Genomic DNA, 23,464 nt, shown 5'->3' on the forward strand with positions numbered 1-23,464 from the left:
ATCGCGAGACCGCAGTCAGTAAAACCGAACAACACTGTTGTTCGCACAGACCATACAGTAGGGGCTGGAAATCCAGGTACCAAGCGGCGTTCCGGGGCTGCGGAGATGTTCAGCTTCTTTCTCAGGTCCCGCGCGGTCCGTAACCTTTCGCCATTGACTGTACATCGTAGCTAACGCTTTCGTAGCATTTTAACGCCGGTAAAATCCCCCTCTCTTTCTTTTTTTCCCCTCGCCTGCCAGTCTCCCGACGGACTGGCGTTGTCCGGCGAGAAGCTGCGGTCATCTAAAGGAGCGTGCCAGTTCGCCGCAGGCGTGGCAGGCGTCACTCCCTCGGAACTTGCCGGCGGCTTCAGCAAGCAGCTAAGTCCGACCGGGCCCAACGCCTGGAAGCACCGGGTGTCGCGGGCTCCGCGACGGTCCAGCGTTTTTTCGCACGTCAGCTCGCCCGTCGGCCGGTTTGCCTCCGCTTCGGCAAACGGTGAGCGACGCGTCACTTTGTCGAGGACCCATCGTGTTGAGATGTCACCACAGGGGAAACGCTGGGGTCACGCGTCGCCCCGAAGCCTTCATCGCCATTTCGTTTTGCGCGTTTGCACGTGCAGGAATTCTCGCGGTGCCGTTCTTTCGGACGTCGTCAAATTCCGCCGCATTGTCGAGCTCGCCATCTCGTCAGTTCCGATTGGCTCACAGGGTTGCTATGACTTGTCTGATTGGCTAAGAAAAATACCAACCAGGCGGAAATTGACTGTATCTGACAACGCGGTGGTACAGAGTAGCGCCCTCGATCGCCTCGGACACGGAATCTTGCCGTGGGCTCGAGACGAAGCCTCAGCTGCTGGCGGACCGCACTGAACGTGGCCATTGTATACACTCTTGGCCGGCGTATGAAATGACTACAAAGAAATGACTACAAAGTTAGAAAAAGTTCAACGTCGTGCCGCGCGCTTCATGTGCTCAAAGTACCGCCGTTTAGATTCCGTTACACTGATGTTGCAGTCTTGTGAACTGGAAACACTAGAAGTACGCAGGCTAAAAAATCGTCTGAAAGTGTTTTACAGAATACTACATGGACATTTAAAAATCAACAAAGATGAGTATGTGCAGCTTCCAGGAAAACGAAGCAGTCGTGTTAATCATCAATATGTTTTACGTCCATACTTTGCTCACAGTGATGTGTTCCGCTTTTCTTTTTTCCCTGCCGTGATTGAACTCTGGAACGCAATACCAAGCTTTGTGGCAGAAGCCAGTGATGTTTGTGAATTTGAAAAATTGATAAACATGTATTTTTGTGATTCCGCTGCCGCTTGATGCACCTGTATATATGGTCTGCCTGTATTTAAACCCTCCCTGTAAGAACCCTCAGCAGAGGGTTGACAGTATGAAGAAATAAATAAAAAAAATAAATGAAAAGAAGCATGCATGGAGAACATGGCGTAGATATCATTTGTGTATTCGAAGGTCTTCTTTTTTGCTTACATTGAATGAGTGGCCGCGCTTATTGGTCTTCCTTTTCTACACTGTGTTCAAGAAGCCAGGCAGCGCAGGCCAAAGTGTTCACGACACACCAAAAATAACGTTTTAGCAGGGCGGAGAAGGCGTACAAAACCTTGGCGGGCTTGGTCTGTAGGCAAACGGGTCCGACATCACCGCGAGCGTGGAATTTCCCGCAACCTTATCCCTGCAGCACTATTTTCAGGCCACCATATTTGCTCTATACCCACTCTCAACATGTAAAAGAGGAAAGAGCGATAGGAATTAGGATAATTGACGCGCACAAACTCAAGTTATCGGTTGCGTAAATTTCAAAATAAAAGGAAATTGAGAGAGACCTTCAACCCGAATTTCTGCGGCGATATACACTACATTTCACTCTCCCATGACGTCATAGTGTGCGGCGCGCAATAACAGCCGGGCATTAGTGGAAGTCGGGGCGACAGGTTACCAAACCTTGCTCAGCTTGTTGATGGCGTCGTTTCCTTGGTTACAACACTTTCCGTGAGGTGGAAGTTGGCGCGCCATGTGATCGGCGTGATTATGGCGTCGTTTCCATGGTTACAGCTGCCACGTGGCTGTCGTGGTCACGTGCGCTTCAAAGCCGCGCGTACTTGAATTTATGGGGCACGCCTTAGTGAAGGATTGCGGATTAATTTCGACCGCCTCGGATCTTTCAATGCGCACCTAAATCTAAGTAGACGGCCTTCATTGCATATTGCTATCACTGAAATGCGGCCGCCAGCACGGGAATCGAACCTGCGACCTCGAGGTCCGCAACGCAACGCCATAGCCATAGGGTTATACCGTGGTGGGTCCTCTGTGAACGGTGGATGCTAAAGGAATAAAATGCAGAGAACGGAATTTTTACGTCATACTGACCTCATAAACGTTTGGCAAACACCATCTGGGAACTGTGAACGCAGTATTGTGAAAGGTGTGTGGGGCTTTACAAGAATTTTTCAAAAATTGAGGTTTTGCGGGCCAAAACCACTATTTGATATACAATACGCGTTAGTGGGGGACACCGGATTGATTTCGCACATGGCACTTTTTTTTAAGCAGCTTGAAATGAATGAAAGGGTGAACTAAATGTGTTCTGCTAACAAACGCACGTGTTTTAGAAATTTTTCAGAAAAAGTAAAGGTGTAGAGAAAGGGTGTAGAGACATTAAATCCACCCTCGAGGGTGTAATTTCCCTGAGTATGCAAAAGTTCTTTACGTGCACCAAATGCACGATATACGATCGTATTTCCATTCGATCGTATTTTCCTGAAATTGTGCTCCCCAGATACGAAACAATATATATATATATATAAATGTTACATAAACAAGCACCCCGGTGACACTAAGTTTTGAGAAAACGGGTCTATTGTTTTGACTAAATGCTTCTATCGCAATCTCGTGCTCATCGTGTTTATGAAAAACGCGTACTTTTATATTTTTCACTGAGTTTGCGAGAACGCAGGTTCACCGTAGTATGTAGTGAGGGCCAACTAATTTACAAAAACATTTTGTCCTCCAGAAAAAAATTTGTCAGACTGCTTTATGACTTGCCATATACAGCCATACACACAGTTTCTTTTTCAGAAAACAAACATTATAGCAGTAAGAAATCTCTGTAACCATAAGCTAACACTAGCCTTCAAACGCGAAGCACTTGAAAATAGAATATTTTTACGCTACTTACCATCACTAAAAGAAAATGTTTCAGTGTACATTACCGTCACAAAGAAAAATAGGATGTTATAACCCCCCGGGCTAGCTATCCCAGTGAAACACTGTCCTTCACCCTGCCCACTCTCCTGAGTAATTACAACGAAAGTATCTCCGAAATGTATGTACAAAGTACCTAAACTTTCTCATTTGTGTTTAATTCCTTGTGTCCATTTCTTATCCATGTATGTTTTAGACGTTGATTTCCTTCCTGTAACCTTCTCTCACTGCCGCCTTGAACCTTGAACCTTGAACCGCAGCTTGACAGGGGCTGTGGGCCCCTGTCAGGCAGCGGTTCGCTCGTGTAGCTTTTACCTACAGCCTCCTCCATCTTCTTCTGATGGGCAATAAACTTTATTATTATTATTATTATTATTATTATTATTATTATTATTATTATTATTATTATTATTACTACTACTACTACTACTACTACTACTACTACTACTACTACTACTACTACTACTACTACTACTTTCAAGTGGAAGTCGACCGCCTGCTTGATTCCGCATTTCCTTCCGCAGATTCGACCAGTCCTATCAGTGACCTGGCTAAACGGCGCACAAAGCAAGTATACAATTCTACAACGCATATTCTTACCGCGCACTTTAATGGCATCGATGGCCTGCTTGCCGATACGCTAAAATAGCCCAAATGCAGACTTCGGCATTTGGGCGATGCAAGAAGTAACCGCTCGATAACGATGTTACCGTGCAATGTGCGTTATCCGCCGCTTGAAAGTGTGTATAGCATTTCAACACCTTTACTTATGACCTAAGGGTGTAAATTATATTTCACACCTTTAAATGAACAAGGGTGTAAATCGGTCTACACCTCACACACTTACACCCTTTTGGGTGTGCGAGTTATACATACATGTACACCCTTTTCTCACCTTTAAGGGTGCAAACTATATTACTGTGCACCGCAGTTTCTCAAACTTCTCGACATTGGGCTGCACTTAACGGCGAACTCGATTTCATAAATAGCGGCCGGGACGATTAAGCTTGGTGTGTTTTGTCATTGGTACCAGAGAGCGCCAAGGATAGCAGTAAAGGTTGCCTTGAAGAGCTTGCGTAGCAATGCGCATATATACGACGTCACAATGCCATGACCTCACGCGCGTGTTTGCGTTAGGCGGTAAATCGTCCGAAGCAACATGTTAAGAGATATTCTTAGTAAGCTATAGATGGACTGAATTCATACCTCTGGGATATACCACAGTTAGGTACACGGGCAAGAGAAAAGCGATGCCAAGACAAGCGCTGCTGTCAACCACATCTCATTGCAATGCAGGGTGCAGTTTTATAAGCACCAGGCCTTCAATGTCCGTCGTCACTACGTTGTGACGATGTCCGCATGTCTTGTCCTCAGCTCGTAGCGCTTCGTCTGCCGCGAAATCAAGAATCCAGATTACGAGTCTTCGTTTTTTTTTTTTTTTCTAAGCCCTCCTGCCTATCTTATTCCAGGGGCTGTCTCTGATCTTCCCTCCTGCAGTGTATATGCCATCCATGGCCCTCTTTCCCTTCCCTGTCCAGCAAGCGCAGAGCATGGTCGGCTGCATCTTTCTCCCTCGTCCCACGTTTGATGCGATGCGTTAGCGATACAGCCGGAGCCTTGTCGAAGGTGTCGTTGGTGGCGCACGACACCCGTTCACACGAATACTACGCGTGCCGATGTGTCAACACCCTCGCCGATTCGTGCAAAGTGCATGAGCGGCGTGTCAGGATAGTGTCGCGAAGCACGCAACCGCGTCGCCGTGGTGATGCCTGTGCGGTTTAAGGAAAGCATTTGGTGTACTCGTCAAGCGTAGTGACCGACTGCCCCGTGCTTCGCTCGCCCAGGGAGCACGACTCTCTGCGCACGGCGTGCCTGCTGACCTGCTCGCTGGTGACGATGTCCGCCAGCGCGTCCAGCATGATCACCAGCGCCGCCACGGACGCGCTCGCCAGCAATTCCATCGTGTGAGCTACGAGCTATATGTATACGCCACGTATAGAAGCGAACTCACACGAAGCGCGAAGGACGGAGCGAATAGGTGAGAAACAAGAACGACGAGGCGCTGTCGTCACAGTCGTTCGCGTTTCTGGCCTATTTGTTACATCCTTCGCGGTGTGGTGACTTCGAAGTGTACCAGCTAACCCGCGTCAATGCCATGCTCTGGAAGCGACTGTACCTGGGGCTCTAACACTGTCACCGCATTCCGTTTCATACTTAGCACGCAACGATGCGAAAACTATATGCAGGTACACTCTTAAGCAAAATTACACCCTTTTGCCACACAACGATAATCGTCATCTGTCTTGTCCACATTTCCTTTCTTTAACGCGGCGAGCCCGGTACTTTCCAGTTACGAACGGCATGCGCGTTATCAGCATGACATAGCATTCCCGACAGGAAAGTAGCGGGCGCGGCGTTTTCAAGAATGGAAACGCAAGCAAGGCAGATGACGATTATGGCAGAGATACACCCCAAAGGGTGTACCTTTGCCTAAGAGTGTAGTACGGTCATAGAAGTACCACTTCGTGCGTTTCGCAGTGCAGTTGTTCTTTTAATCTGTGACACCTTCTGCGTAACAACTACTTCATATATTACAACTATAGAATTAATTTTACGTAAGGCTGCCTTAAATGATGTATTATATGCGAACGCTTGTGTGTCTGCTATGCGACCTATACTTCATGTTTTGGTTACGAGCGCAAGCGGTGCGCCGTGGCCGTATGGTCTCGGAAATGTATCGCTCCGCTCGTCCGGTGCTGAATAGTCTCAGATATATGCGACGCCTTTCATCTAACAAGTACGTCCCATTTTGAAACATCGGACTGTCACAACAATTTACGCGATGCATAACTATTCTTTTCTTACATGTGTGACGCACTATTTTAGGTCGCGAACGCGAGCAGTGACATAACACCTCGTCGTTTATGTAACGTTATTGTCCGGTCCGCGAACTTTTTTCTTCTTTGCCCCCTCTGACTGATCCTGAAACTGCTTATCTTCGACTAGTGAATGTATCATGTTAAGCGTTACATGGCCGTTGGCGTGTGTACAAAAGCACTCCCTGGTGCTTGAGACTGTGAATAAAGGATGCGGTGACGTGCGGGGCCGTGTGGTGCTTAACGCTTTTGACTTCGATCCTAAGGTTTCGTGTTTACTAATGAGGTGTAAGTATATCGTTGCGGTTATTCAACACTAAAGGAAATAAATGTTCGGTGACACCATCGTCTTTGGTGTATGTAAGACACGTGTTTAAGCATCATAACGTAGTTCAGATTGAAAGTATATAAACAGCGTGACTTCTTGACGAGGACAAGCGCCGACTTTCAGTTGGCAATCTTTATTGCATCTTCTATATAGCAAATAGCTACGATATTTTCGGCATACGGCGCCGGAAAATAATAAGCTTGCGCTGATTTAATTGTAGGAGAGCGCAATATGACTTTGAACATTCCTATTTCCCATGATGTCCACACGGTTGGCGTGGACAGGGACGCTCTTCCGTAGGAAAAAAAGATTGTAGGCCGTCGGGAAGGCAGAACCACCGAGCATTCCAAAATTCGGAACCCTTAGTTGAAATCTAAAACCTGCACCTGCCTGCAAGAATAATACGTTGTGTACAGTGGAGGCAACGTAACTGCGTCAGCATGCTGCCTGTATATTCATTTCATAATAGTCATAAAAGTCGGAGCTATATAGGGAGGCGTGGGCGCAAGTGTCTGAGCAGACGACGCGATCACGCGGGCGACACAGAGCGGAGGGGGACGTATACACTTTCGCAAGATGGCGTTTCCGATCACTTAGCGCCTATTAAGCAACTTCAGCTCCAGTGCCACATCAACGTAAAATGAGTGCGGGTGTCACTGCCCCCGTCTTTACCATCCGTGGTAGAATTACCGTGGCCTGAGAACTGGTGGATTGACTGTCAAACCGCGTTCGCTGGCCGTGATGTTATAATGCGATTAGCATTCCTTGCCTACTTCGGGCACTTTGAATCCGTCTGTCCGTCCGTCCGTCTATCTATCCATCTATCTTGCAAGCACTATTAATAGTGCGTAATAAATGAAATAAAGAAACGATCATTTATTGGAAATTAAAGTGAAGTGACTGGTACTTCAGTGACTGGTAGTACGTGAATGTTTATCTAGCTGCAGCTTGCGGGAAGTGTTTGTTTTTGTTCAAGCACATATACGAAACAGTGTGGTAACTTTTCCGCCAGAGCCTCCACGTCTTTTCTACCCGCTTGTTTCCCTGCAGCGAGAAAGGGGTCCGAGGTCTGGTCGCGTGGCTGGTCCTGGTGACTCCCGCCTCGATCTTGTGTGCCTTGTCTTGCTGCTCTGCGCTCTACTTCTTCCACCTGAGCGGACGGTACGCGCCGCAATGCTCTTCTGTGGAAACCAATGAAAAAAGAGCGTTGTGCCCTATAGGGCTTCGACACGAAGGGCACTTGGTTGACCGTTGTCAAAGCTGCCGACAGTCTTGAAGGGGCAGCGCGAAAAGACGATGACAGAAGGCAGGAACACACAGGACAGCGCTGACCTGTGTGTTCCTGCCTTCTGTCATCGTCTTTTCGCGCTGCCCCTTCAAGATGTTCAACCAGTACCAACTCGCCCAAATGTAGATCCTTCTACTGCCGACAGTATTTGCGAATCCTAGTGGTGTCGAAGTTTTTTCAAAGATCAGTTCAAAAGTACACACAGCCCAAAAGAAGGAATGTGACTGCTCTGTCAGCACTCTGCCTCTTGTATTGAGAATGAAAAGCTGATGTTATTTACCAGGACAGAGCGGTAGAGGACGGGTCGAGCGAGAAGCACTACAGACGCGCTCATCAGCGCCCTCAGCTCGTCCCATCCTTTAGCGCTGTTCCCTGTAAATGTGGCACTGAACCCAGTGGCCTCGGATTCAGAAATGCTGTTCCATGTGGACGGACCATGCGCTCGCCATGTGGCGTAGGTCGCCACACGGATGACGCCTTAATCTTTCCTATAAATGCACTTTTTTCTTGTAATTGCGTTTTCTTCTTCAGCAGTAAAGATCAATTGTATTCAGCGTACGCACTGCACATCACTTCCTACGTGCCGCCTGTATGCGTGACTCGTTGTCAATCGCGTCGTTTGCATAGCTCGACCGTCTACACTGAACAGAACTGACAACCGAGCAATAGTTGGTAATAGAGTGTCTTAGTTGAGCGTCTTTACGGTACGCTCCGCTCCGAGATGAAGCCACAGCAGAGCGGCGGGCGATTTTCACGTTTTAGTTATACGTTTAGCGTAGCGGAGCGGACCTTTCGTAGTTGCAGCGCCCCCTGGCTAAATTCAGGGTAATTAAAGAAAATAAAAACACTTTATGATCACTCTTAAACAGTGAAACGTATATATGCATATATATAACTCATTTCTCCATGAAGTATCTAGACGTGCGCTTGTAATGCGTTACCGGTCCATTTTATCCAATGGAAAATAAAGCGCCGTCTTGGGGAACGCCACGTGTTATCCAGCGCGCTTGCTTTCTGCATCCAATCCAATCCGTTTAGTTGAGCGTAAGCACGCTCAACTAAAAAACTCTAATGATTCATTTCAAGTACGGTATGCCTACATTGAGCTGGGGTGCCTCAATTGAAACAGCGAAAGCGTGTTGACTGACCATTTATAGCGTTAATGGCATTCGGTGACGTCATCGCAGCATCCATAACGATGCACAGCCAGTGCGTCAGAAAGCTGTAATAATCTCTATCCATTGACCTCCAGAAACGCTGTGCACTACATGAACAAGTAGTACGCTCAGTTCAATTGTAACTTCAGTTGGAAATATTTAACACATCTCGTGGTTTTTTTTCCCTAATAATAATCAGTAGGTATAGTCAGCGCTCTCTCCGTTTGACTTCTGTGCACCAATCTTACACGAATAGGTCGCGTTGTTCAGTGTTGGACTCGTTGGTTACGTCTGCGGCTGACTCCTCCAATTCTAAAACTATACTTAGACATCGATCCACAAACCACAGCCTTTGAATGTATGTTGACTTCAGCGAGACGCACCTGATACCTTGCAATTTTTTTTTATAGACTTGCTTACATTTCAGGGATGTATCTTCAATTCCACCTCGAGATATGGCACTGCTCCTTGGTATGCTACTAGGGTGTCTTGCATCGGGCCTGCACTTAGAAAGAAGTTCGACCGGTTCGTAATAATGGGTGATCGGCAATCCCGCTAGTGAGCACATTGCTTGATGACGTGATGGAACATAACAGCAAAAGCCGGCCTGCAAATTACATGCAGTTCTTACGAACGAAAACGTTTATGACTTCGATACCGGGCTTGTGCCTTATCCAGATTCCAAATATGGCGTTCCAAATATGACTAAGCGCACACCATAGACACTACGCCTTCTCGTATGGCAGATGTGTACTTCAGGCTCGCTGTCGTGTATCGTAAGACCTGTTGTATGATTATGAAAGGGTGTTATTGAACAAGCAATTGCAGCACCCTTAAGCGTGTAAAAAAATTTAGCGTGTGCATATATGTATGCTTGGAACTTTTCTTTTTTCCGTAGCTTGTTTTCATTTATTTTAATGATTTTGTTATCTCATGCGTGTACTTGTCTGATATTTTTTGTCTGTTCAATGATCTTCGAACTTTTCTCTTATTTTGTAGATATTGTCAAGTTCGCTTTCCTTGTTCTGTTCATCAGTCCCTCGTAAGGGTGATCGTGCCCGTAGTTTTTTTTTTTACTTTGGGACTTTTTCCCTTATAAAAATGTGCCTGTATTAATTTACTTCGCCATAAAATTGAATTTAATTGAATCGAAGTTGTGTATTCCGTCCGTCACACTGTCGTGCTACGGTTTCAGCAAGCGCCACACGGCTGAGGAGGTCAACGAAATCTGCGTCACGGCTGCCACCAGGCTGAGCAGGATGGGGCCCATCGAGTACGTGCTCGCTGTAGGCATCGAGCCATCTGTGTGCGATTGAAATGAACGGAACGGAAATTTTTTTCCGAAAATAATGTGTAAGCGAATAGATTTTTTTGTTTATCGCAGAAGCCACGAGCCCTTATTCCACATAGGGGACGACGGCAACGGCTTCTATTCCGCTAATTCGGTTCCAAAGAAAAGCGTGCACGTCGATTCCGGTAGATGAAGCAGCTTTCGGACGAATTGGCGAAAGGTTCAAAATTTGGCGAATTATTGCGCCGCATGAAGTAGCTTCCCAACAAGTCTTGTTACTGCACCTAGCTAGCTGATGTGCAGTTGTAGGGATGGGCATTGGCGATAGAAGGATAGCCACAGCGGAACGAAGTGAACGAGGCTAGCGCTCTTAGAAACATTTCGTTTTTCCATCACGGGGAAGACAGCATGCAGTACGTTTCAGTGGAGAGTGACATGCTTTAAATGAAAACAGTGCAGTGAATTTACACGAAAATTACATTTTTAGCCGGCGCACTGTTCTCTACCACGGACATCAGAAATCACTCGATTATCACTGATTAAATGGTCATTCAGGAATGTTCGTTAATTAAAGGGACACTAAAGGGTAACAACAAATCAGTTTAGACAAATAAAGCGTTGTTTGAGAACCCTGTGGGCGATAAGCTTAAAATAATAGTTTGATTATTAGATAAGAAAATGAAGGTCGAAGTATCAGTATTTGAATTTCGCGCCGAAACCCCGACGCCGCTACGTCAGTGTGACGTCAGGGATTCCAAACTATGTTTTCACATATAGGCCGTGTTGGCTGAGTAAAGGTACGCGAAACTTACCATGCTTAATATTTGGTTCCTTTACAACACAATGTAGTCGACCTGTACCTATATATAATTATGTCCTACAAGATTCCATCAAAATCTATGACGTCACAGCGACCAGGTGCTGGAACTTCAAGGAGGCGTCTCCACCCGTCTTTCTTTCTTGCGCTTTTTACGCTTACCAAGCGTCTTATCGTGGTAAAAGTGGCGTTTTTGGTGTCGTAGGAAGGTCATTTACTGATGCACAAGAAATCATTTTCCTCTTTAGTGTCCCTTTAACGTTCCTGGGGAATACAAGGGACCACCGACGTGTCACACGCATGCACCTCTTCCGCTGTGATACAGGGATGTTGTAGAACCCCTCCAGCGAGGACATTCTCGAATTTGATGGCACGTGAGCGTCACTCGCCAAACCATCCGTGGTAAAACCTATGACAAAGAAAATCGGGTACGCATTCCAGTGTTCCCCGTTTGCTGAGCGATTAGCAGGGATCCGATAATATTCAAAGCAAGAAGAAATCGCCCCAAGCTGCTGACTTCATCATCATCAGCCTAGTTACGCCCACTGCAGTGCAAAGGTCTCTTCCATACTTCTGCAACTACCCCGGTCATGTGCCATGCCATCATGTAATCGTGGCCATGTTGTCCCTGCAAACTCCTTAATCTCATCCGCCCACCTAACTTTCAGCCGCCGCCTGCTACGCTTCCCTTCCCTTGGAATCCAGTCCGTAACCCTTAATGACCATCGGTTATCTTCCCTCCTCATTACATGTCCTGCCCATGCCCATTTCTTTTTCTTGATTTCAACTAAGATGTAATTAACTCGCGTTTGTTCCCTGACCCAATCTGCTCTTTTCTTATCCCTTAACGTTACACCCATCATTCTTCTTTCCATAGCTCGTTCCGTCGTCCTCAATTTAAGTAGAACCCTTTTCGTAAGCCTTTCTGCCCCGTACGTGAGTACTGGTACGACACGGCTGCTATACACTTTTCTCTTGAGGGATAATGTCAACCTGCTGTTCATGGTCTGAGAATGCCTGCAAAACGCACCCCAGCCCATTCTTATCCTTCTGATTATTTCAACTGCTGGCTTAATTTGTGCTAATGCGTGGAAGGCGACTGGCCGTCCTGCTCTCCCACCTTCCCGAGCACTCCATTGGAACACCTGAGCGCTGTTGTCTGTGTCCCTTCGCTCGTCCCGTCGTTTAGCGCTGTTTTTATTGCTCGTAATCATGAACCAACCAGCCCAAATGCGTACTCGTTTACCCGTAAATCTTCAGACGCCACAAAGCTCTTGCGCGACAGCACGCGTGTAATGCACGTGCTGTCGACAGCACTAGTTTCCTCGTGCTAGTACTAGTTTTCCACGCGCCTCGTGGCTCAGTCGTGCGGGAGCACGCGCTCGGCGCGTGCAGTGAAAGTCCCCGACCAGCGACCACGAGCCACCGACCACGTAAAACGGACAAATCGAGCTGAAGAACCTTATTTTGTTATAGCGCAAGCTTGACACGGACAACAGAAGGCACATCGGACACACAGCGCTCAGATGTGCCTTCTGTTGTCCGTGTCAAGCTTGCGCTATAACAAAATAAGATATGCCGTACCAACAAGCCCCTATTGCTATCCTCACCGAGCCGAAGCTCGATGAGGATAGCAATAGCTACTAGCTATTAAGCTAGTAGCTATTGCTATTGCTATTGCTATTGTAGCTATTGTAACTAGTAGCTATTGCTATTGCTATTGCTAGTAGCAAAAGCTACTAGCTTAAAACAAGATCTGGTATGACGTCGTAACAACGTAGCGCTGCATTGGGTTATTCCGCGCCAAGGAAAAAATTGTGCATTTTTATTACCTTGCTCGTTGTCATTTTCTCCAAGGTTTTTTTTCTTTTTTTTGTGTGTAAGGAAATTTTGTTGTCACGTGACGCACGTTGAACATTTGCTGAAGTACGTGAAACCTGTTTTTCTGCGGGAAAACTAGTATAAAAGTTATTTTTGGTGTATAACACTGTGCAACTTCGCGTGTTAAACCTACCAAGGCTCGTCTTCAATATTTGCTGGAGCTTATTGGCAACTTTGCGTAAGACAGTGCTTTAGGAGCCCCAAATTGCGAAAACACATTTTCTCAAATTGTCAAATTTTCATCGGTAAAATTAATATTGATTGGTTCATTACTGTTATTTTACTTGAATATTCTGGAGCTGTGCTTTCCAGTTAAAATTCTCTTGCGGCAAACATGGTACACTGTATAGATTAGAAAAAGAAAAAGAAAATCAGGTGGCAAACATACTGAATTGTCGGTTTTGGTCCGATTTCATCCCTGACTTGCGCAATGAGGTGGTCTTTAAAAATATGTCACCAAGTGCATTAGATAGGCCTGTTTCTTTGGCTTTCTGTTTCCGTCATTATTTGATTTTGATTTTTATATTTAGGCGAAATATGAATTTTTGAATTTCGCCCTTGAATCGCGTTTTCTGCATAGAATTCCGTAACACAAACTTCACCGTACAGCACAGTGGCTGTCTTACTTCAGGCAGTAGGTAGGCGCCGCAGGGGGCTGTAACGTGAATTTCCTCAGCACTTGAGGGCTCGACTGTCTCGGCCAGACCTAAGCATCGTTGTACATATTGCCAATGCCTTGACTTCTCGTACCTGTTGAAGCGAGGAATGGCGTGGAATGACAATATTCTGTCGCTTCAATGCGCAGCGTAACAAGTGGGATGCCAAAGTTGCAAATGCGATCTCGAGTTCCGTTTCTGCTGCTGACAAGTTTTCGTAACATGCGGTCTCTGCTGCAGGAGCAACGACCTCGTGATAGCTTACTGTCTGGTGGGCTACATCGGTTTCATGATACTGGGCCCAGTTTTCCGGTACAGCACAAGGTAAGGTCGTGGACGGTACACTGTTTGTCACAAAATGCATGCACGTTAAATAAATAATGGCTTCAATCCATACGCCACCTACTGCCTTCCCTTATCTTTTTTTTTTGCTATGCAGTATTTATAAAAAATTGCCCGTGGTAGATAGTGCGTACGCTTCCACAATTTCAGGTGGATTTCTTAAGCAGCGGACACTAAGAGCAGTTACCTTGTATCTCGTACTGTGTTTCACTGGGTATACCTTTCTCATTGATCACGTCAGAACCAATGTATTAATTTCAAAAGGGAAGCTGGTGAAACAGTCGTATACCGTTAGCAGAAATGGTGAGTCTATAAACTCACCATCTCGAACTGAGTGCTATAGCACTCAGTTCGAGATATCCGGCCCAAAACGTGCTAATACATTGGCGTTCCAGTTAGCAGCTTCAAAAAAAGAAAATAAAAGCTTTTCTCGTGAAGTGCTGAGCAGGATTGCATGCCACGAGGCATGACGTCCTCCATGCATGACGTCCGTCGCTCGCAGCCCACGCTTCTTTTGTCAGCAAGCCACGACAGTTACAGTCTTTGTCAAAAGTACGCTCGTCATACGTTGCATGTGACCACCGTGCAGATTACAGGCCTGATTAAAGAAGTTTATGGTATGCCAAACGTTCACTGCCCTGGGAAAATGAAAAGAAGTCTCGTACTCATCATCCAGAGGTCTGCACTGTCAGAGGCGCAACGGGAACCCCCACACAGGCGATTTGTCCCCGCCCCGTTTCAGAGGGGTGCGAATAAATCATCATCATCATCATCACAGCAGAAGCCCAATGACATAACGGTGATAACGCGGACTAGCCCGTAATTACTTTTGACAAAGGCTGCGCGTCGGCCTTTTGTTGTACCCGCACTGCTGCCAAGCTCTCAATCGTTCTCTATAGCTCCGCTGACATTTAAGGACGCAGCCAAAATTTGGCAAACAACAGTGGTTTAAGTGGTTTAGTTTCTTCCGACAAAGCCTGTATGTTCAAGGTTGGTCGCCAGCAACGCTCGAAAAGCGCCGAGTACACGCGCCGCTTATCGGCGCGTTGGCGCGCCCGTTTCGCGTTGCGGCATGCGGCCCATACTGCAGCTGCACATTGAAAGCGTTGCGGCAGCGACTACCCCTGCCGCTGCCACTGGGCCTGCCACGGGGTAGGTCTCGACGCAGCCGCAGGGCACCAGCGAACCAGCAGCCGCCCCCACACCCGTGGCGCCTCATCAGGCCACACAGGCATCCACATTCTATCGGGAGCTGGCCACTGCAGGTCAATGCGGATGAAAAGAGGGCAGGACCGGGTACCTCTCAGCTGTACCCATCCTTGTAGGCCAGTCACCGCTATGCTGCACACCTGGACACCAGCCGCTTCCACGTGTTTTGACCCAATGTCCTCGATGAACGGCCGGACACGCAACAAGCTATTGATTGAAACATGTGACACCGGGTCGGCATGGCTTCCCTGTCCTGTGGTCGTTCATTCAAGTCCTAATTGCGGACAGGCGGTGCCTCCTGCGGTGGCGAACCCCGCGGCTTCTACGAGCGGTACATGGTTGCAGTATCCTAGACCCCTGTTACCCATTAACTTAACTGGCTGGCCCACCTGCCCTCCCACATTTCCCGGCGCGACGGTGGAGGCCTGCGTTTTATACTCGGGAGTTACTGCCCTCGACTGGCGGCAGCTCCAAACGGGACTCTTGGCAGCTTGATATTACTCCTTTTATTCCAAGGAAGTCTAAAGGAGGACACGGGCAAGGACTCCGGAAGCAGAAGTGGCTCGCAAAAGTACCAAGACAGCAGGACGCGACGGAGAAAGAAAAACAGAAAACAGTTCCAGCAAAACAGACGCTAGTATAATGCCGACAGTAGCAATTTAAGAAAAGAAGCTGAAGCCCCTAAGTTTGATCTGGGGAAATCTGCCTTTCCGCCTTTGTCTGGCTTCCTGTAGGAGGAATCGTTGGGCCGGATAGCCGTGTCATATGACAGCTATTGGGCTATATAACGATGCGCGGTGCGGTGACAGCGAACAGCAACCTCTCGGACATAGTTCGTAGTTCTTGACTCTAGCCGCACACTAAATAACAACGCCATCACTCCCTGTTTACCGGCTGGCACACCTGTGTCCACGCCGGCCGCAAATGCAGCATGCTTGATAACGGCAGGTATTTCGACCATGATAACAGGGTGCTGGTGCCAGCGCAGCGTTAAAGCGTGTGAAGCCAAAAATTCGCTTAACTGCTCTTCGCGTGGATCCACGCACAGTTCACGTATCGATTCGGCGGGTGACAAGGATGGAGTTGTTGGCGATGACTGGATGTCTCCTCCAGGTGCTGTTTGTGCAGTCGCTCGAAAATGCATGGAAGACGCCTTAAAATCAGGAGCACTAATGAAAAGAAAACGTGTTTTATCATTTAAGACACTTCTGATTGGACCTAGCTGTGCACCAAAATTTATTAACATGCGCCAAGCGTGTTACGAGAGAGACGCATATCTGTACGTATTTCCTGTGATTCCAGTATATGTCGTCGCGTAGTAGTGTACAGTCTTTCTATTGTTGCTTTTGAATCGACAGCAATGTTATGCACTAGGCAAATATCTGAAGTGGCTCGCTGTTTTCCAAGCGCAACTCACGCTAAATCAGGAAATACTGTTTTCGCCGATGAAGTATTTTTGAGAGTTTATGCCTGGAGTCCACATCCGTGGGTGCCGCAGAATTAACAGGAAAATTCTAAAAGCAAAGCTTTTCTTTGCCCTGGGTGCTGCGGCGTGGCTGTTCTTTAGAAGAGGCCAGCCAATCACAGCGGAGGACGCGCTCCACTGGGTTCCTCACACCGCCACCAGGTGGCGTCCGTCTCCGCGCATCCGCAGCAGCGGCAGTGCCGGCCGTGCGGGGCAAAGAAAGAAAGAACCAGAAAGCTCGCCTTCGTGCATCCGCGGCATTGCGTTAGCGTATCCACAATATACTAAAGCCTTCCGTGTCACATTGTGCGGACACTCAATAAAGGCAAACTCGCGTTTCGACTCTTTGCGCACTCACACAAAGCTTCAGGGTAATATAGATTCCAACTCGATCTGCTCCATTTTTAGATTCCAAATCTCCTCTCCTGCCGCTAGGTGTCTTTTATAATGCGGTAGGCACGTGCCAGATATCTTACATTTTCATAATTAAATGTCGGCGGGGGGGCGGTGTAGTAATGAGATGCCCGCACGTACGCGCAGTTCCTCCTGAATGTACAGCTCGTGAGCGCATCCTTTCTGTGTCCCGCCCCGCACAGCGAGAACTTGCTGTCGTTCCTGAGCTTCCTCCTGGTGGCCGGCAGCGCCATGCCGGTGACCATCCGGCGGTTCTGGGAGAAGGAGAGGCGCATGCTCGTCTGGGCGACAGTGTCGCGGGACCTGCCGTGGGCCGTCGTCATCGTCAACAGCACCGTGCAGCTGGCCACGCGCGTCGCCGAGGTAAGCTGCGGCGCCGTTCTGCACGTTTAGCGACTTGCTGCGCACGTGACGCACACGAAAGCCCGAGACACGTCAAGCGCGACGATTTTAGGCGTGCCGCATATCCCCAGAAATCCCCCGTGACGCGAGGCGTGCCAGAAGTGTGACGCTCTCTCTCTCGGCGCTTCGTAACTGAACGGGCATCGAAGTTCAAGAGATCATATATCTCTCCAAGAGCCGCAGTTCTCAGTTAGGCTTTGATTTATACATCAAAACGACCTATTCGGGTCCCTTATGACAAATTTCAGCTGTACTTGGTAATAAAGCACCATGGGTTCGCGGACTGTTCCATTAAATTAATGGGGTACCTATTCGAATTCATAAACTGCCCAGAAACCGTATGGAATTTCGCTAGCAAATAGCTGAGATTCGCCGAAGATGATACGCAGTTACGCGGCGCCAAGCGGGCGACCACCGAGACAGAGCGCAAGGCGCCCCATGCGCCACATTTCTAGCCATAATTCCCTCTTCCCACGTAGAAACTTGTACGATTTCCCCACATATTACGTCAGCATTTAGCGCACATTATGACACCATGACTGATAGGGAGGAGCACCGACAAGCATGCAGCTAAACGGACGCCTGTGTATACTGAAGGGTACAGCTGTAGTAAGGTGTACAATGTGGTGGCAGCCGCCACCTTTATATCGTGCAAGTTGAGGTATTTATTTATTTATTTATTTATTTATTTATTTATTTATTTATTTATTTATTTATTTATTTATTTATTTATTTATTTGTATTACCCTCAGGGCCAGAGGCATTACAGAGGGGAGTGGAACATACGGGAAAAAAAGACACCACACAGGCTTTGTTCTGTTAATAAAATATTAGCTGAAAAGATGAGATAAAAGCGGGAAACTAAAAATTCAAACAATTGACCGATAACAAATATAATTGCATACTTGGTTAGTTACATTGCAACACACTAGTGTTTAAAACATTATGAATTTGGGAATAGTGAGCAGTGGACGTGAATGATCCCGGAAAGTGGTTCCAGTCCTGTGAGGTGCAGGGTACAAATGATGTGACAACATGTTTGCGTTAAGCACGACATTATTCCCACCTTTTGTGCATGATCGAAACGAGGGGAAATGTATGACGGAGGAAGAATGAGGTCATTGTGCAGGGCGGGACTGTAGTATATCTTAATTGTGAAAGAGACATAAGCGAGAAAACTTGCGGCGACAGGCCTCACTCGCCATGATGACGCATATAGTTCATCGCCCGTAGCACGCTGACCATACTCAGAGAACTTGCGCCGTATAGAACAAATGCGTCCACAGTATAGGACGTCTGTAGAGTTTGTCTGAACAGTGGAAACGAGGCAGCGCATTTTACATGGTGAGCGCAATCTGGGGGTTACTGTGGCTCCAGAACAACAACCTTCTGGAGATCGGCTTCGACTCGCTGGGCTCGGAGTTCTGGAAGCACAACTCTCCGCTCGCCAACCAGCTGCTGCTGGGCGCCATCGGCAGCGTGCTGGCCGAGGTCGCCGACAACGATTCGCTGAACGTCGACCTTATGCCCTTCGTCGTCAAAATCGTGAGTGAGCCGCCGGCCCTTACTGAAATGCGATGGCATTGGGTTAATTGGGTGAGAAGCAACTCGCACTCCTCTACATGGAACTACATACAAGAGCCATTCTTTGTTCTAAAAAAGAAAACTTAAGGCTCTTGCGAATTTCGGGTACCAACTTGACAGATTCGCGACATCCGGACGGCCATGCTTGCTGTGGGAACTTCTCCAACTATGCGTTTATAAACGTCTTTCATCTGGCATTCTAAAAGGATAGTGCGCCAGCAGCTTGATTAGGTTTTTGAAACGGGGGTCGCAAAATTTGTGGACGCCGTTGAGCCTGCGTATAAAGGATAGCGCAAAAAGAGTATCTCAAGTGACAACTTGAATTTCTGCGTACTCAAATATAACGCCATTTCCTATCCGCGGAACTCAAACACCGCTTGGGTTCTTCTTTGGGCTTTTCTGTTCTCTCGATGCGCCCTATACCGGTAGTGGCCCCTAACTTCGCGCTTTCCTATTTCTAAAATTTCCTAATGTTCACATAGTCCGCTTCTATCTTCTTTGAGGCATTCAAATGAGCCTCCCGGTTTCTCTCCCTCTTTTGCAAGCTTTGAACGGAATAAACAATGAAAACATTGATAAATGGGCACGGATGCAATCCGATGAAATTACCGTGTTATCGTATATGGCTCTTATCGAGGCAGCAACGCTCAAGCTCTCGAGATATATTTCCCTGTTTAGAAGCGCATATACCGCTTAGCTTGGCGCTTTGCGACCATCATTGGCCCTTGCCCTATAGAACCCCATATATCATCATCACGCACCGTCATACAGCCTAGCTGAGAACTGTATAAAAATAGACCCCTCCCGTTTCTGATCACCGCATCAGTCACTTAATACAGCGGACGATGGCCCTGCATCTGCTTCAGTTTCTTTACTGAGAGTATAAGATGTTTATCCGTATATGGTAATGCGGATTTTCTGCTTACCTAAATCTGATGATATTGTTAAGGCTGCTCAAGATCCTTACGGCACTCCTGATCCTCAAAGATCAATGAAGACAACGATGTTGGTGTGACTTAACGATCCTGCCGCTCTGGGCTTTTGTGATGTGAAGCTTAACAAACGCCGACCAGCTACTGCCGTGTAAATACTCCACGTAACAATACATTACAGCGCCTGCACCTGAAATGGCTACTTGTGAAAACATTACTGCAGAGAAAGAAATCACTGTGAATTAGGGAATAACACAAAGAAAACAAAGCGTTCTTAATTATATCTCGGCAGCAACGGCAGCCTAAAAAACACTCGAAATACTGCACTGCTGAAAACATTCACTGAAAAATGCTAACCACATTAATACGCCCTCCCTTCCTATTATCGTGGTCATATCGCTTGCACCCTGAAAATATTAGCTTCACGAAAAAAAATCTGTGGAAATGTTTCATCAACCTGATTCCTTCCAGAATACCTAGCGGATCTTTAATCTTTTTTGTTATTAATCTAAAATAATGAAAGAAATGCTACCAAACATCATACTAGATTTCATTCACTGAGGAGGCGTTTCGGTGAACCAGAGGCGAAATGCGAAAACACCCGTGTACTTACATTTAGGTGCACGTAACCCCAGGTGGTCGAAATTCCCGGAGTCCTCCACTACGGCGTGCCTCATAATCAGAAAGTGATTGTGGCACGTAAAACCCAATAATTTAATTTTTTTTTTACGGTGACACAGAGTACACGAAAGAACGTACTGCGCACCGTTGGTGACCACAGTATGTAGACGCTGACGAAGCAGTTACCAAAAAAAAATAATTGTCTCGAATCGCCGTACTCACAAATCGTACTAAACCACATCAGTCCATAGACGCGTAACATTGCTCACCGTCTATAGGCACTCCGAAATGAAGAGTAAAATAAGTTCACGCCAGCTGGTGTCACTTCCGCCTCAATTAACACACTGAATGCTTTGTTTCGCATCTTGAGGACTGCCTGCCGGCGGACAGAGCTTCTACAAGCGGCGCACTGCAAGGTTTTAGAATTGTGTGCATTGTTCTTCGATCGCTTGGCCATGGGGACAAAGCATCGCCTCAAATTATTGTTTTCTTCTACTTCTTCGATTACCCGAACTCCGATCAACACGTGCCGATTCGCAGTGCGCCGCACGCAGATTCCACAATCAGGCGCTGACGAGGCTTGCGCAGCGTCGCGGCGCGTCAGGTTGCAAAGGGTATATGTGCGCCGTGCCCGGTATAGGTGGCGCTGGGCGTTTCGAAGCAGTAGCGCCACCATGCGAGCCCACGCGGCCCACATACTCGCGTTACAGTGGCTAGAATAGCCACTGTACTCGCGTTGACGTACCGAAGGCGAGTTTTGTCATCGTACGCGTCCCCTGCAGGCCAAGGTGACCTCGGTCGAGCCGTGGCTGTACGTGGTGCCGGCAGCTCTGGGCGCCTGCACCAACATGATCTTGCCCATCCACCTGCCGATGATCGTCGCCCACGAAGTGGTCGACGTGCCCATTCTACAACTGGTGAGCCATGGCCCGAAGCCGAGTTTTTTTTTTAATGCCTCTCGTCTGTCCAGGTGAAGGGGATGGTATCGAAGGTTGGTATCGCTTTGAGGCAGCAGATGTATCCGCCGGGACTCACGGAAATAGAAGGTCTGTTTCAACTCAACCCAGCAAGCAAAGCCAACTTAACGCCTGTGAAGGCAACTCATCTGCGCCACTCTACGAATTGAAACACGGACATGCGTAGACATCGTTCTCCACCTGGCGTTAAATTTGTAACTCAAAGATATACCGTAAGGTTAATGTGAGTAATTTTCTTCAGAAAACTCATTAAAGCTATAAAAAATTGCCGCTACTTGACTCGCTTCTTATTTGATACCATAGTGCTCCTTAATCCGGGTGATTGCAGACGATATACCACAGTCCATTTTTGGCAACTTGTGCATATCGCCTTCCTAACCATGCGTTTTTCATCCAGCCGAAACAGCACTTCACACACCGGCCACATCTACAGGCTTTCGACACAATTGTAATATTGGTTAACCGCGCCCGCTCGAATCCATCCGATTCCGCTGCTCCCTATACTAAGAGGCACTCGTCTGTATCGTGGGCCCGCTAAACGGCAGTGTATGTAGGCTATCCCAGCTAACTTTAGCCAAGCCGTTCACCGAAAAAACAACAAAGAATAAGAAAGCACTTGCAATATACGATTTTAAGACCTACTTTGTTCGATCGTCACACCTCTGACGACCGAACACAGTACATGTAATCTGTACCGTTGCGAACGTTGATGCTGTCCTCTTTGCTTTCTGCGTCAAGACTGGAACAGGTCTTAAGACGGGGGCTGTGCGGGGAAGACAGCAATGTGGCTGGCTACGTAGAGATTTGAAACACACTCACAGTACAAAAACTCAAGTTTAATTTATAGATTTAAGTCTACATTACAGAAATCCACTGCAGGGGTTTTTCTTTTTTTCACTACCTGCTGTGCGGAAAATTAATCCGAAGCCCTACACTACGACGTCTCCCCGTACTCATAGATCCTTCAAAATAATAACAGTAATAAATCAATCCGTCAATGTGAATTCAACTTCTGCAAAACACATCATAATAATAATAACTAGTTCTTTTTTTCTTTCGTTCGACGTTCAGTGAGAGCCGTTTCTCTCGACGCAGGTGCTGATTGCAACGATCGCAAAAGCTGTCATCGTCTTGACGTCGGTGCTCTCCATCAACACCTATGGCGTCTACCTGCTCGACTGGGCCGCGCCGGAAGCGAACAGCACGAACCTCTTCGAGTGAGCGATGTCCCTGAGGCATCGCCCGAGTGACCGCCACCACGGCCACGTCAAGGGGACCCTTCCTCCTCGTTTTTTTTGTTTTTGTTTTTATTTTATTTTAAGGGCTAGCAATTTGCCGTATACTATAGCAAGTGACAACTATGTTAATGTGTCTTTTTTTTTAAATACTCAAATATACCTAATAGTGCGATAATCTTTTAAGTGAATAAAATATGAAAGGCGCACCACTCTGTGCTCTAATTGTGCCTTTGAACCAATACGTTCGACGTCGCCTAAAGTCCACATGATAGATTGACGAGAAACAGATCATGGTGGTTTGGGGCACAAATGAAGGTATGTAGATTACATGAATCGTCTTTGGCGAGTTGTAGGGCAGCAACAGTGGGTAACAGATCCCTGCCAATTTTCGGCGGGTTATGAATCCGAAGTTCGGCACCGTTGCTTACGAGAGATGCTGGTATATCATCATGCCGATTGCCCGAGCGCGCCGATGTATTCAATCATAACTTCTGTCAGGTATTTAGTGATGAATTGCGTCTCGCTAATTTCTTAACATTGAACCACTCAGTCAACGGGATTTGTTATTCGCCCACTGAAATCACTGTATAAACGAGAGAAATCGCGCCATCAAAGGCTGCCCAATAGGTCAAACCCGGGACCAAACGGTATTGATGATGTAAACACATGGCAATGGAGAAATTGTTCTTCTAGACAAACACTGCACTGAATTTCATTAGGTGTGTTACACTTAACAAAAGAAGAAGAAAATCCACCGACAATAAAGATATTCCATAATG

The 23,464-nt window shown here is 47.1% G+C and overlaps 3 protein-coding genes across 9 annotated transcripts in view; 2 read left to right on the top strand and 1 right to left on the bottom strand.

Moving 5' to 3' along the window:
• LOC135912501 (guanine nucleotide-binding protein G(s) subunit alpha isoforms XLas-like) overlaps positions 1 to 3,856 on the top strand; it is a 38,044-nt gene extending 34,188 nt beyond the window's left edge. The window contains exons 11-12 of the mRNA XM_065444959.2: positions 241 to 478; positions 3,732 to 3,856. Coding sequence (XP_065301031.2) covers positions 241 to 478; positions 3,732 to 3,856 — 363 coding nt within the window. The remainder of the gene's footprint in view (positions 1 to 240; positions 479 to 3,731) is intronic.
• Positions 1 to 23,464, bottom strand: part of LOC135912552 (sperm-specific sodium:proton exchanger-like) — a 270,794-nt gene that overhangs the window by 239,003 nt on the left and 8,327 nt on the right. The window lies entirely within an intron of this gene.
• Positions 5,058 to 22,891, top strand: LOC135912553 (uncharacterized). Of its 3 annotated transcripts, XM_065445021.1 has the most exons (8): positions 5,058 to 5,171; positions 7,462 to 7,572; positions 10,052 to 10,129; positions 13,742 to 13,825; positions 17,114 to 17,294; positions 18,711 to 18,878; positions 21,253 to 21,387; positions 22,543 to 22,891. In XM_065445021.1, the coding sequence occupies exons 1-8, from the start codon at positions 5,104 to 5,106 to the stop codon at positions 22,666 to 22,668; spliced, it is 951 nt and encodes a 316-aa protein (XP_065301093.1). In that variant the 5' UTR covers positions 5,058 to 5,103; the 3' UTR covers positions 22,669 to 22,891. The 3 variants fall into 3 exon arrangements, with proteins under 3 accessions (XP_065301093.1, XP_065301095.1, XP_065301094.1); XM_065445023.1 differs by lacking the exon at positions 18,711 to 18,878; XM_065445022.1 differs by lacking the exon at positions 10,052 to 10,129.

This window comes from Dermacentor albipictus, chromosome 2, assembly GCF_038994185.2.
Source record: "Dermacentor albipictus isolate Rhodes 1998 colony chromosome 2, USDA_Dalb.pri_finalv2, whole genome shotgun sequence".
Lineage (NCBI taxonomy): Eukaryota > Metazoa > Arthropoda > Arachnida > Ixodida > Ixodidae > Dermacentor > Dermacentor albipictus.